At 39.5% G+C, this 14,280-nt stretch overlaps 1 protein-coding gene across 3 annotated transcripts in view; it reads right to left on the reverse strand.

Annotated features, from left to right (window-relative positions):
- Positions 1 to 14,280, reverse strand: part of RABGAP1 (RAB GTPase activating protein 1) — a 113,772-nt gene that overhangs the window by 68,369 nt on the left and 31,123 nt on the right. For all 3 annotated transcript variants that reach the window (XM_072431357.1, XM_072431355.1, XM_072431356.1), the window contains exon 13: positions 14,116 to 14,266. In XM_072431357.1, the coding sequence (XP_072287458.1) occupies positions 14,116 to 14,266 (151 nt within the window). The remainder of the gene's footprint in view (positions 1 to 14,115; positions 14,267 to 14,280) is intronic.

Below are 14,280 nucleotides of genomic sequence, written 5' to 3' on the forward strand. Positions count from 1 at the left end.
TTCAACAGGGGAAAAAATTCCTTCCTGATCCCATGAGGCAATCAGATGTTCCCTGGATCAACAGTCTGTTATCTTTACTTTAAAGCTTTAATCCCCAGGTATATTCAATTCTCCTACAAAAGCATCCAGCTTTTTCCTAAAGCAATCTTTAGTAAATTGGTGAGACTACTTCCTGAAGAAGCTGATTCCACATTATCACAGACCTTACAGTGAAGAATCCCTTCCTTATCCGAAGATTAAACTTCTTTTCCTCCAGACGCAAAGGGTGCCCTCTTGTTCTTTGTAATGATCTCAAAGTGAAAAATGAGAGAGAGTTCTTTATACGGGCCATTTGTATATTCATTTTTTGTGCAGTGTGTTCTGACACACTATACCTGGATTGTGTTGTGTGCAGACCTTTCATGCACATTTTTGACCAATGTCCCTGCCAGTTCCACATAACCTTTAAAAACTCACTGCCACTGTCTTATGGGCACTGATAATCACATGGCAGAGTTCCCACTAGTCCCTTTTAGCCGGGGCACACCACCCAGCACTTGTGTAATACCACCTGCCTGTTTTTTTGGTGGTTACTGAAAAGTTGGATCACAATACACAGGCACTGGACAGCTAGGGAATAATGATAAAGATGATGGGAAAATGGGACAGAAAATGGATACTGGAAAGTTGGAACAAAGTATAAGGGGCACCAAAAATTTGGCAGATTTATAGGGGTTACTGGATTACTATGGCAACAACTGTGAACACTAAGTGTGTCATGTGTTGCCCCATACCCACAGCTTCTTTCCACACAATCTGGGGAGAACACTGCACGGGAATGGCTTTCTGTGCGATACGGCAGCAGTGATATCCTCACCTCCTAAAAGCCAATACGAAGGTAATTAATTGTATATAACTATGTATTGCAAACTCTTAAATTTCCCAGATATCACAAATCAGTGGATACAGAAGCCTAAACTTATTCCACCTTCAGAATATTTGCCTTTTTCTATTAGATTCTCGACGCGTTTCGCAGATTTCATTTTGCATCCTCAGAAAAGTTCAAGATGGGAATATCAGATCATTTACATATTATATCAACTGCCAAGTTCTGTAAACAATCCATTAAGCCTTTAACATAATAGGATGTATCCATCTACTGGTTGGCCCCAAACAGGAATGGAAAAGCAGCTGCAGCAAAAACACACAGCCTGGATAATGTATCAAATTTAAACAGCAGGGCAAAGTCAGCCCCCTTTCCTTTTAGAGAGTATCCTAATGTATTTATGTCCCAGAAATATTTTGGAGCTGGGTGAGAAAAAATTGTAGACCCAACTCTGCACTAACAACCCAAAAACAGCCGGGTGATTACCGAAAAGTGCCGGGTGGTGCACCCGGCCAAAAGGGGCCTGAGAGAACACTGAAGTCTTATTAGGGATGCTCCTGACCCCCAACATCCACAGATTTAATTTGACAATTAGAAGCCCCTTCAGAGTAACAGGGTTGAAACACCTGAACAAATGCAGGGTGAGGTGAAAAGGCATGGAAGGAAGGTCCCGAATCTAGGCAAACCAGGGTTCTCCCCAGGCCCTTTTAGCTGGGCGCACCACCTGGCACTTTTCAGCACCCACCTGGCTGTTTTTGGGTGGTTTCTAAAGAGTTTGGTCACATTACAGGGGCTGCCACCCACCTACATTTTCTTCCCACCCGGCTTAAAAAAAATTCTGGGTTGAGCACTGCAAACATTTGTAACAGAGTCATCAGAGAATCCCAACCCTCTACTAGAATCAAGCTATATCAGGGAACACAGGGCTGTACCTGAAGATTACAGGTTTCATACATTCCAGCCTAAGCTTGCAACACAAGACTAAGAACACTTAATCACATTCAACATTTTGCAATGTCAAGCAGCAAAGAAGGGTTGAGGAACCCAGTTATATTAAGGAACAAGGTAAAGAATTAGGTTGTTTAGGTATCATTCAGAACAGAATCCAAAAAATGCACGACAGGACAAGTTCCTATTCCATCTGAAAGAAAGATTAGGTCCATATGGAAGGAAAAAAAACCATTGGCATGAAGGATAGGACTGGGAGAATATGATTTCCCCAAACCAAAAATCAGATGACCGACCTGAGAAGCCAAAGGCTACATGATCCTCAAAAGTCCAAAGATGGACTGAATGGAACTACAGAGACTGGAAACATTGTTGTCCTCAAATAATAGATCAAAACTGTCTGGAGATGGTTGGGGAAAAAAGCAATAAAAACAGCTAAAAGAAGGTGTGTTCCCTTATTAAAACATTTGCAGTTTTTGTGGTCTACAAATCTCTTAAAAAGTGTACCTAAACTCAGATTTTTCACTTTACATAGAAGGGTAGACAACCCCAAAAAAAAGGTCGCAGTACTTCCCCCCTTATTTCTCAATCGCCTCGGCAATCAAGAATGAATGGGAGCGCAGAGCCTCCCGGGATACCTGCGTCACACATCTCTTGGCTGCTCCTTTCATCAATAGGGGGAAAAAATGTCGTTCTCACGCAGTGAGATCGGCAAGTTATTTCCCAATCTACATCACCCGATTTCACGCCTGCACAGTGCAAGATCAGGTGACGTAGGAGGAAGAATCAGGTGGACGAGAGTAGAAGATGGCAGTTCCGGGCCAAAGACAGATACCGGGACGACGCGGAACCCGATGGAAGAAACGTCCCGAAAAAGGTTCAGGGCTCTTTTTGCCATGGGGGTTAGCCTTCAAAAAGATCATTCTTTTTTTAATCTCCATTGCATGTATATGATGGTAAACAAGAAAAATGACATTGTTTTGTTTCCAGTTATTCTCATAGGACAGAGACACTTTGGGCAAGATAAACACATACAGTGGTTCCTTGGTCCGTTCCAGATCCTTGGACTTATACCAAACAAATTTTTTCCATAAGAATTAAAAGGAAAATTATTAATCCGTTCTCATAAAAAAAAATTCTATTGTGTTTGGCATATTATACATTGATGGGGCTGTATAAATTATTTTTAAATACTGCTTAATACTAAAGTACATAAATACAAAAGCAATTAGATGAAATAAACTAAAATTTAACCTCACTTTACTTTGCTAAGAAGTGTCGAGTGCATACTAGGATGGTGCTGAGGAGAAGATGTTACGTAATTCTCAAAGTTATAGCGCGGGTTGTTCAGTGAATGTTGGACTTATTCCAAAGCGGACTTATACTGAGGTACCACTGTAATCCCTGAACCCACCAAAAATGTTGTCCAATTCAGGAAAGCATCTTAAAGTACCAAGAGTGCTCGGCCATAGTAACAATATAATGAACAAGCATTATCACCCTGGAACAGAAAGTGTAACTAAGGGAATCACCAGCAAAAAACAAAGGAAAAATAAATTAAAATATGAAAGCTGAAGCAGTCGACACATTAGCATTTGCAAGATGCAGTATATATTAGACTTTTGTTATTGGTTTGGATTTGCTTTGAAGGCCTGCAATACAAAGAAGGTCCTTTCTATACCTTACTGTTATTTGTAGAGTTATCAAGATAAGTTGATACTCTGCTGATTGCATCAAACTATATAAGCCCTTGTCTAAAATTCTGATTGGTTCTAACCTCTTTGTTTGCATTAAATACCATATTTTGCAAAACTCACCAGCTACAGATTACAAATAATAACAGATATGAGTAAATCTACTACCAGGCTCATAATCACGTTTTCACCGCTGCCAGCAAATATATTATCATGTGGGTACCCATTGCTTATTATAAAATTGTAAAGGCACCTATTGCTGGCAGATATGTAATTATACGAAAACAAAATCTGCTGAATGGAACGGCTGCAAAGGGGTGGTAAGGTGAAAGCTCTGGTACTCAGGGGGTTACCAGATAAAACATGTTTGTAAATGTCGGTTTATTGCTGCTGCTCTACGGGTATGGATCAATCCCTTTAAGGGTAACATTTAGCTGCCTCTGCCTCAAATAATTTTCATCTTCTTTCGTCCATTTTCCTATTGCATCAGTGTTATGGACCTCCTCGAGCTTGGCAATGGTGATAACAATGTACCATGCCAGTACATGGTTGCTAGTTTTTTCCATCAGGGGTGCAAATGATTGTGTAAAACATTGGAGCAGAGGTACCTTCTGCAAAAATCCTTCCTGCACAGCTTCAACTTAGGCAGCCAGGATGCCTGAAAATCCTGGCTTCCCCTGAACGTGCTGGGAATAAGTTATGTCATCCCAGCCAAATAAGATGGTAGAAGAATGTCTATAAGAAGATGTGATGTCCCTTCTGCAATAATCCCTCCTTTCTGCCTGAACTCTACGGGTACCTCGCAAAAAAAACTAAGCTGTGCATGCTCAGCGTCGGCTGTGGTTTCCAAGATACCTGGCAATCCCGGTTCCCGCCAGACATGAATACACTCCTACACAGGAGTTACGTCATCCCCGAGCCAGCCAATCAAGATGGCCGAAGATCGTCTACAGGAAAAAAAAGATTTAAAAAAAAAAAAAAAAAAAAAAAAAAAAGGAGGCAGCGGCGGTGCCCGGCAAGGAACGGGGACAGATGAGTAACACAGGTTTCACTTTGAAGATTGTACTGCTTGGATTTAGATCTACAAAAAATACTCCCCCTGCCGCTCTCTCCGCTCCTCCAATGATCTACTAATGACTTCCTCACTCATAACCTCATCACACGCACGGATACAAGACTTCCCTAGAGCTGCTCCAACTCTCTGGAATGGTCTTCCTCACCCTATTCGGCTTGCTCCTACTTTCTGCTCATTTAAAAGAGCGCTCAAAACTCATTTTTTCAAACTTGCCTACCCGTCTTCCTCTGTCTGCTAAACCCTCATTACTTCCCACCACTACATATCCCCCATCCTATTGTGTGTGTGAAATTCCCCCACCTACTAGATTGTAAGCTCTTCGGGGGAGGGTCCTCTCCTCCTGTATCACTGTCTGTATTAGTCTGTCATTTGCAATCCCTATTTAATGTACAGCGCTGCGTAATATGTTGGCGCTATATAAATCCTGTTTATTAATAATAATAATCTACGTTATAGCATATATGGTGCTAAAAAAAACACAGTGTATCCATGAAATATTTGCACATTTCCCTATAATCCTAAATTGTAAGCTCTTCGGGGCAGGGTCCTCTCCTCCTCCTGTGTCACTGTCTGTATTAGTCTGTCATTTGCACCCCTTATTTAATGTACAGTGATACGTAATATGTTGGCACTATATAAATCCTACTAATATTAATAATAATATTAGTACACCCCTATCCCCACAGGTACAAAAAAAAGTACCTGAAGGTGTGTTAGAAATGTTCCCAATTTTTTGTGGTAGACCAACACCATTTGTTTTTTCTAGACAGATTTGTGGAATTGTGTCAAGGTCCAACCCCTTCTCATCTAGGAAACATAGGGACCAACTGTTCTGTGGTCCGGGATAGGAACCCAGAGAGTTCACTTAACTTGTTGAGATGAGACAAGTGGCATGAACAGGATAGATCAGTTTCTAACCTTTTTGCTTCTATCAAATTAATAAAATGAAAACCTTTTAATCCAAACCAAAAAAGGGGCAAAAAAAAAGTTCATTGTGTTTTGTGTTTATTGTATTTTCCTTCACTTGAATAGATGTGTGACATCACCAGGGACACAAAGCATGAGAAAGCGGAAGCAAACAATACTACCCTTACATTTATTTATAATAAAAAACAAAAGGTCCCAGGTCAACAATTGGGATTGCATGACACATCAAGGAAAGAATCACTGAAAATGGTTTGTGTAAGATGAGGTGTTGTTATTTTAGGGCTGTGTTCCTCCAACCAACCACTAACACGTAGAATCTGCATATTTGCAAAGGAACAAATCTTTCTACACAAGAACCAAAAGAGAGGACCTTCTATACCAACTAGGTAAGTAATACCAAGTGAGGCAGTTCCTGTCATACATTTATTAAAAACATAATTTTTATTTCAAAGATACAGATTTCCTAACAACATATACAGCTTCATTTAAAAAAATGCCAACAAAAGGCATAATAGGGTCACAGTAGCAACATATGTAATACAATCAATAAAATGCTACCAGAGTTTGATCCTTACACGTTTCGCAGATACAACCGCTTCCTCACCAGATTTATAGCTCTGACAAATATCCAGTAACTAAATTAATGAATTGACCCAAGTATGCTAAAAGCTGTGTCATGAACTCTGGATTGATGTCAACTGTGTTCGGTCAGACTGATATTCCCACAGGAGTTCCAATAATACATATGTTGTGTATGAAGAAGATTAGGACTGCCTCAGGAGCAAAACTACCAAAGCTAACAGACAACAAGGTTATTTTTCTAGGGGATAAGGCAAGATTCTTTTACATTTTGCTAAAATTTTTCACAGCTCTGAGATCAACTGCGTTCGCCAATGCTTTACTTGCCTTTACATGGCCACAGAACTTGTTTCATTTATATGTTGTTGCTATGCCAAGGGAACTCAGCAAGTGGCAAGCTGTAAATAAACAGGTTATATACCTGGCCGGGTGGGTGGGCAAATCAACTTTTTTAGAACTTTAGACACCTCTGATACTTGGATGCGTCACATAGTGTGCGGTCAGACAGTTTGTCCCCTTGGGCACATTTTCTAACCCGTATATCACTCGTACCTCATACCAATATGGGAGTCAGGGGGTTGGGCTGGGAGGAAGACAAACACACAGACCCCCAGCTACGAACATCATATTGAAAACTCCCATACACGTAAGACTTAGATGCCGTACCATATCTACCTTAAAGCAGATCTAAACTCAATATTTTTACTTTACAAAAAAGGGTAGGCAACCCTAAAATATGTAAAGTAGAAATTGTATTTGTTTTTTTGAGTGCATTAAAAAAAAAAAAAAAAAAGGTGCAGTACCACCCCTCTTAGTCTTAATTGCCGCAGTGCAGATACCTACGTCACACATCCGTGGAGGCATTGGCTATTTCTTCTGTGCATGCCCAATTTCAGGCATGCACAAAAGGGGCATTTTTTCCAAAAGATGATGATCTCATGTTTGCACAGCGAGATGGGCTCTTTTAATTTTCCCCTTTATAGTGGCAACGTCACCCGATCTCGCACCTGCGCAGTGCAAGATGTGGTGACGTAGCCAGAGGACCAGAAAAGAAGACAGAAGATGGTGGCGCCCACCGCTTCCTCTGTGCTGGGATGAAGAAGAATTCCAGAATGGCGCTGGACCGAATCGAAGGACGTGTGATTTTTTTATTTTCACTTTAAATTGTTCGCTAATTTTTGCATGCCATGATCCCCATTTTAAGCATACCCAAACTCCGAAATTTCACTTTACATAAAAGGGCAGACAACTTTTTTTTTTTTTGCAACACCCTTTTTATTAAAAAACAAAAAGATTTTTTATTGCAGTTTGAGTTTAGTTCCTCTTTAAAAGTGTTAAGAGCCCATTGGATATCATTGAGGCTTCTTTTTGTTGCTTTTAAAAGTGGAAATACCTGCAGAAAAAAATGATTGAGGTGTTTCTAACATCACCATGGCATTTTCCACTTTCAATGTTGCAAACTATATTTGACTAATTATCCTATAGTGTTGCACTAATGCTTAAAAAATAGGCAAACAGAACAGTAAAATATAAAAGTAAAAGACATCCGGCATGAAGAAAATAAGGCCACAGGTACATAGATGACGTTTTCTTTCTTTGAGATGGACCATGTTTCCCTTCTAGATCAATTTCTGGAATTTATCAACAACAATATATTTATTGTCAGTTTTACTAGGACATAAAATATCACAAAATATCTTTCCTCGATGTCTTTATCTATAAACCATCAGAATAAACATTAGGAACCACATTAGGGTATGAACACAGCACATAATTGAAGCTCAAAATAAACAGATTGATGAACGGTCAGGAAAGACCACAGTTCACTCCTATGGTGGGGAGCACAGTGGGGTGTCACTTGCTCATTCTCCCCATTGACCAGAATGGCTCTGTGTGTAATTATCTGTCATTCTTTGAACGTCTGTACGAGGCATAATTCAAGACATCTTCAACAAGCAATACCATCCTATCAGCTAAAAAATGCCAATCCAGTAGCCCATATGTATTAAAAGGAATTCCTATTGGACAATACCCTACGGTAAAAAGAACATCTTAAAATTTTACAAACTTTATTAAAAGAAGCCGACAGCAAAACAGATTAATAAATAAACATTTAAAACAGAACGTCAGTAAACAAAATATACTGTTTATTAAAAAAAGAATTATAATATAAAGATATAGAACACATTCTTTATGTGTACAGATACACACGTGATACACACGTGAGCTTTTTATCTGACAAAAAAAAAAAAAAAACAATTTATTCTGTTTAGATAGTTCAGTGATATCCACTGATTTGCCACAATGCACAATGAGGTTATTGAAACTCCTAATATGTTAAGAATATGATAAATTATCATATTGCTTCTTGCTCGCAATGGACATTAATTTAGCATTATCATACAAGTAATTACTACAGACGGGTGACAAAAGAAGCCGAACAGATGCACCAGGAACTGATCTGCTCATCTAGGTCTCACACATGATGTAGTAGCACAAGAATTACTTTAGAAGAGTATAATTATTTATAGAAGCAAAATGAACTTATACCACCTCTATAAAATCACCCCACAGGAACCAGAAATTGCCTACCTTTTAGTATATGGTAGAATATTTTCAAAGTTCTGCAAATCAGTGATGCGAAGATTGGTCGGTCAACCTGGTGGCTCCTTGAAAGAGGGATTATACTAAGTGTTTTCCCTGAACCCTTTTGGTTGGGCGCACCACCTGCCCCAGGGCTCAAATCAGTCAACCGGTTGGCTCCTTGAAAGAGGGACTATACTCAGTGTTCTCCCTAAACCCTTTTGGCACACCACCTGGCAGTTTTCACTACTCACCCGGCTGTTTTTGGGTGGTTACAGAAAAGTTGGGTCACAATACAGGGGCTGGCATCCACCTACAGTTTCTTCCTACCCAGCTTAAAAAAAAAATTCTAGAAAGAATACTGCATACTCAAAACCCAGGTCTCCAACCCAATGCTCTCCCCAGCCCCATTTGGTCGGGCGCACCACCCAGCACTTTTCAGTAACCACCCGGCTGTTTTAGGTGGCTACTGAAAAGTTGGGACACAATACAGGGCACTGTAAAGTTTGGGCATAATACTAAGGCGATGGAACAGGGAGCGGTAGAAAGCTGACAGAATTATAAAGCTTACTGGATTCCAATGACAACAACAACTGAGAACACTAAATGTGTCATGTGTTACTGCCCACTTTTTTACTACCCGCTTCTTCCGATCTAGCTTAAAATTAATTTCTGGGGAGAACACTACAGCTTTCTATTCACTTCATTGCTGTATCCTCCAAAAGTGTTCTCGGCATTTAAAACAATTGAGAATGTCAGGTGAGTGCCTGGACTTACTCCGTAACTTTTTCCCCGATGACTTTGTGTGGTAGGGGTTGAAGAATGGAAATACAGTGTATAGAAGGGGGCAAAAGCATCCAATACACCCCACAACCATGCTAAGGAGACTGATTCTCCTGATCTGAAATGGAGATAAAAGCCGTCCAGTAAGTCTTCCATTGCAGAGAAGTGACGTTTTGGGTCACCCTAGGTACACGCTCTGGGAATAGTTCTTTGTAATATTAATGCAGACACAGTGGAGACTGGTCACTAAGGAGCTAATGCACATACTCTGGGGAATGATCATTTTTAGAATATTGCATATACCAGCAAACCTTTTAGCATAGGGGAACACCTAAAATAACTTTCAACTCATAGGGAACCCCTGCTATAATTACTATATCCACAGCTTACAGAATATTGGTGAGGTGGTCAGTTGGAAGAACGCCTCCTACATTGCTGGCAATTGGGAAGAATGTCATTTTTACAGATAGCCAAAATGATCTTTGGTGTCACTTAAACTGACCTGAGAGTTAGAAACTTCTCATGTCTCAAAGAACTCCCAGCAACCCCAGGAGGAACTCTATTGTTCCTCAGAACAAACACTGGCATATATTGTGAAAACTATTCACCGACCGTTAATATTCAGACTGATCACTGAGGGTATAACGTACTGTATATAAGCTGGAAGCATGTCACTGCGGGATAAATATACCTACACAGCTTTAGAAATTCTGAAGAGGCCGTCCGTGCCTCTTTTGTAGTCCAGTACCAAAGGAAGTAGGTGGCAATCCGTTCTAAATGAAAGGAAGCCCCTCTTAGACGTTTGTTACTGGGACAGATACCCCAACCTATTTCGGTTACAATATTGTGCATTTCCCATCAGCTTCTGTTCTACAGAGAATGCAAAGCTTTCAGCTGGAATCTACTAACCCTTCTCTACTCCATTATTAAAAATTGGCCAATCAATACAGTTGGAAATGGCTCATAGGTAATATCTCACAATTTAACCAATACTCCAAATACAGAAAGAGCCTATACTATGAATCCATCCTTTTCTGTAAATGTCCCTCTTCGTAAATGACATCATGTTTCTACATAACTTCTTCCTGTTATGCCCAAATCATGATGTCCTGTCGGGGCTCGCGCAGCTGGCTAAATTGTTATTAAGAAATAGAGTAACAACAAAGTTCCTGTAAATTGCTTAACTATAGTCTACAAATCAAGTTTATTATTGTTCAAAAAATACAATGAATAGGAAAGGAAGGCTTGACACAAAACAGTACAGCAGGATTATGGTTAGGCTTGGTGAGGTCATGTTGCTTTTTTTTCCTTAAAGCAGACCATGTACTAAAATAGAAGACTCTCTGGACGTCTTTCCCAAATCTTCTACATTTATTAAGTGATGGCTGAAAAGAATAAAATTTAAATATACTTTCCTTATATATGCAAAGCTAAGGTTAATGTACAGATAAGGATAAGGTATGCCTTTTCTAAAAGATTATTACATGACGCCACATCCCTCTATGCAGAATTTATCAAAAAAGAAATACAAAAACTGAACTTTGAAGGCATCCAAAAATCATACAATATATACGAAACAAAATTTACAGTCAAATTTTATTTGACTGTCAACCTAATTATAACCAATAAAAATATTGTTAACCTCATAAACCCATAAAACATCTCAACATTATGAAAAATGTTTTTTCATAGATTGTTTATGAAAGTTTTTCATAGTGTCGAGACTTTGACACGTTGCGCAAATAAAATGGTTTGCTTCTTCAGGACGATACCCACACAGACTAATGGCTAATCTTGGATGGTCTGGCAAAGCATAGACAGGATCATTTTTGATAACTTCACTAAAGTTTGTGCATAGGATCGATCAATTGACTGTCTTCTCCTGGCTGCTTTTCATTGCCTACTTTGGCTGTAGCTGCAATTTGCCCCCCTGGGTACTTTGGCTCTTGTTTGGTCTTTGTCTCTCTACAACTTCCTGAAAAAGTAATCAATTTGGTTCGCAAAAAGTTTCTTACAGGCAATCTATGAAAACTTTTTTTTAATATGATGTGATGTTTTACAAGTTTATGAGGTTAACAAGATTTATATTGGATATATAATAATAAAGTTGATGGAATTTTAACCAGTTTGGCTGTAAATCTTATTGTTTCGTATTTATTGTATTAAATTTGGATCCCTTCAAAGTGACATTTTTTGTATTTAGAGATATTCCCTTATATCTGCCTATAATGACTACAAATTTGGGGAAGATTTCTATGTCAAAATATGATTTCTAATACAAAATCTCTTGGTCCATGGCAGGACTGCTTCCTCTGGACTGCTCTGCATCGTGCAGTGTTCAACCCTGAATTTTTTTTAAGCCAGGTGGGAAGAAATTGTAGGTGGGTGGTTGCCCCTGTATTGTGACCCAATTCTTCAGTAACCACCCAAAAACAGCCAGGTGGTTGCTGAAAATTGCCGGATGGTTTGCCCATCTAAAAGGTGCTAGGGAGAACACTGATATGGAAGAGCTCCGATATCATCCTCACCTAGGCGCTGCACACAGAAGACGGGCTCAGGTTAAAATATTCTATTCTTTTTTTATCCTTTTCAGTACCTTTACCTACTAATTGTAAGGAGCTTGGGAAAGGGAAGGGCGCACCAAGAGTTTAGATGAACCTTTTATTTCAGCATTTTAACCCTGCAGATGGCAAAAATAATCTTTAAGAAACATCAAAAACACGTTTATAAGTACAGTCCCCATCCCCCAGCTGTAAAGTTCACAATTCCATGGCTGGAAACTTCATTGAAACAAGCTGAACAAACTAAAACAAAGCAAAAGTAAACAAACCACAAAGAAAGTAAAGTATGGAATTAAAGTCTATATAAATAAATATAAATTGAAACTCTAGGCGCAACCTTTTGACAGCTTTTCACACAATGCAATAATTGAAGACACTGCAGTCATGTGTTCTGTCAATGGCCAAACATAGATGGGGGGTCAGATCAGCAATACCAGAAGTGAAGCCCATCAAACATGTATTTATTCAAGTCATCCAAAGTTTACAATTACAACAGCCTTGCTTTAAAACCACTTAAAAGAAAAAACAATCCTCAAGCTACTTCAAGGCAAACGTGAACATATACTAAGCATGTAGAGATATCTAAGAGATGGTGCCTGGAGTTTGGCTTTAACATCCCATAGAACCATTAAAAATATTGCGCTGTAACTGCAAATTACACAAAATGTTGATTCATGTATTCATTCATGAATGTTGTATTCATTAGCTTCATTATCCTACAATCAATAAAGTGATTCAATCTGTAGATACTACTAATATCAAAACTATCCATTCATAAGCTTCAGGAAATGGTATATTGAGTGTATGGGAGTGCTGGAGTGTGGCATCTAGGCATCACCATCTCTTTGATGTCATGCCAGTGACAGGGACATTAAGAATTGTCCAGCTTCCTAAAGAAATGATTTAGCTGCTTTCTTCAAATCAAAGGTTGAAGCGAATAAAGGCTAAAACAGCAATTCCATTAGGAACTCAAAGGGCTTGTGTCAAAGCAAATATTCAGCAAATGCATTCAACATCAGGTTAAAATGCTTTTACCAGATCAAAAACACATGCATCTGACCTTCATTTAAACTTTGTGTTACCCCCAGGCACTTTTAGCTGGGCACCCCACCCGGCACTTTTCAGTAACCATCACTGTTTTTGGGTGGTTACTGAAACGTTGGGTCACAAAAAAAGTTGCCACCAACCACCTGCAGTTTCTATCTCACCCAGCTTAAAACTATTTCTGGGGAAAATATTAAAGCTGTTAAAATTTGCTTCAAGATACATTGGCTTATCTGGAGAAAGAATTAAATCTAATGCAATCAATAAACCCCTAAAACTGGCCTAAATCAATAGTCTATTATACTGCAAACAATTGAAAGCAGCCTTTCTTGACCTATTAAACATGGGGGAACCATGGAAATAACTTTCAGGTCCTTAGGGCACCCACATATCCACAGGCCACAGTATATTGGTGTGGTGGTCAGTGGGAAGAATGCCACCCTTACAGATAGCCAAACGATCACTGGTGTCTTGCAAACTGCTCATTGCTCATGGAACCCCCAGCAACCTCTGGAGTTCCATAGAAGCCCGGTTGAGAAACATTGATCTGGATACAAAATATTTAGGCAAAAAAGTCCTGAGGAATTAGTTCCACCCCTGCCACCCTCTGTAGGCTCCAACCCAACCTTAACCAGATTTCCCCAACCCAGGCAGCAGTGGTTTTATATTCTACACCCACACAATAACTGCCTATAGACCTAAATGAGGGAAGCCTGCTAGCATATTTATTGTAGAAGTACAACCCATTGAAGTAAAGGGGGACCAAATGCCAAGGTTTACTGCTAGAAAAGGTTTGGGGTGCAGGACAGCCCTAGGGGAAGATGCGGTCACTAATAAGAGGGGTGAGGATTGTAGATGGGAGTAGATTATGGGTTAGGTTGGGACAATTTTTATTCAATTTAAATAGTCATTTAATCGGCCAAAAATAAAAACACTTTTACAGACCAACCAGATCAAATAAACAACTGACATTTTACAAATTTCAAAAATAAAACCATCACAGCGTAGAAAAAATCATGGTATTAGCTCATAGTATTGCAGCTAAAGTTTCATTACCTTAGTGATGAGCAGTCTGTATTTCTCCACCAAGTAATCATTGTTGTGACATCCAGCAAGCAGTTGCCACACTTCTCCCCGAAGTGCCTCCGGAACTCCGCTCCTCACCAGTGTTGAGAGTTGCTTAGGACGCACGCTGAGGTTTAAGTGCCTGAAAAAAACATG

This window comes from Pyxicephalus adspersus, chromosome Z (assembly GCF_032062135.1).
Source record: "Pyxicephalus adspersus chromosome Z, UCB_Pads_2.0, whole genome shotgun sequence".
NCBI lineage: Eukaryota > Metazoa > Chordata > Amphibia > Anura > Pyxicephalidae > Pyxicephalus > Pyxicephalus adspersus.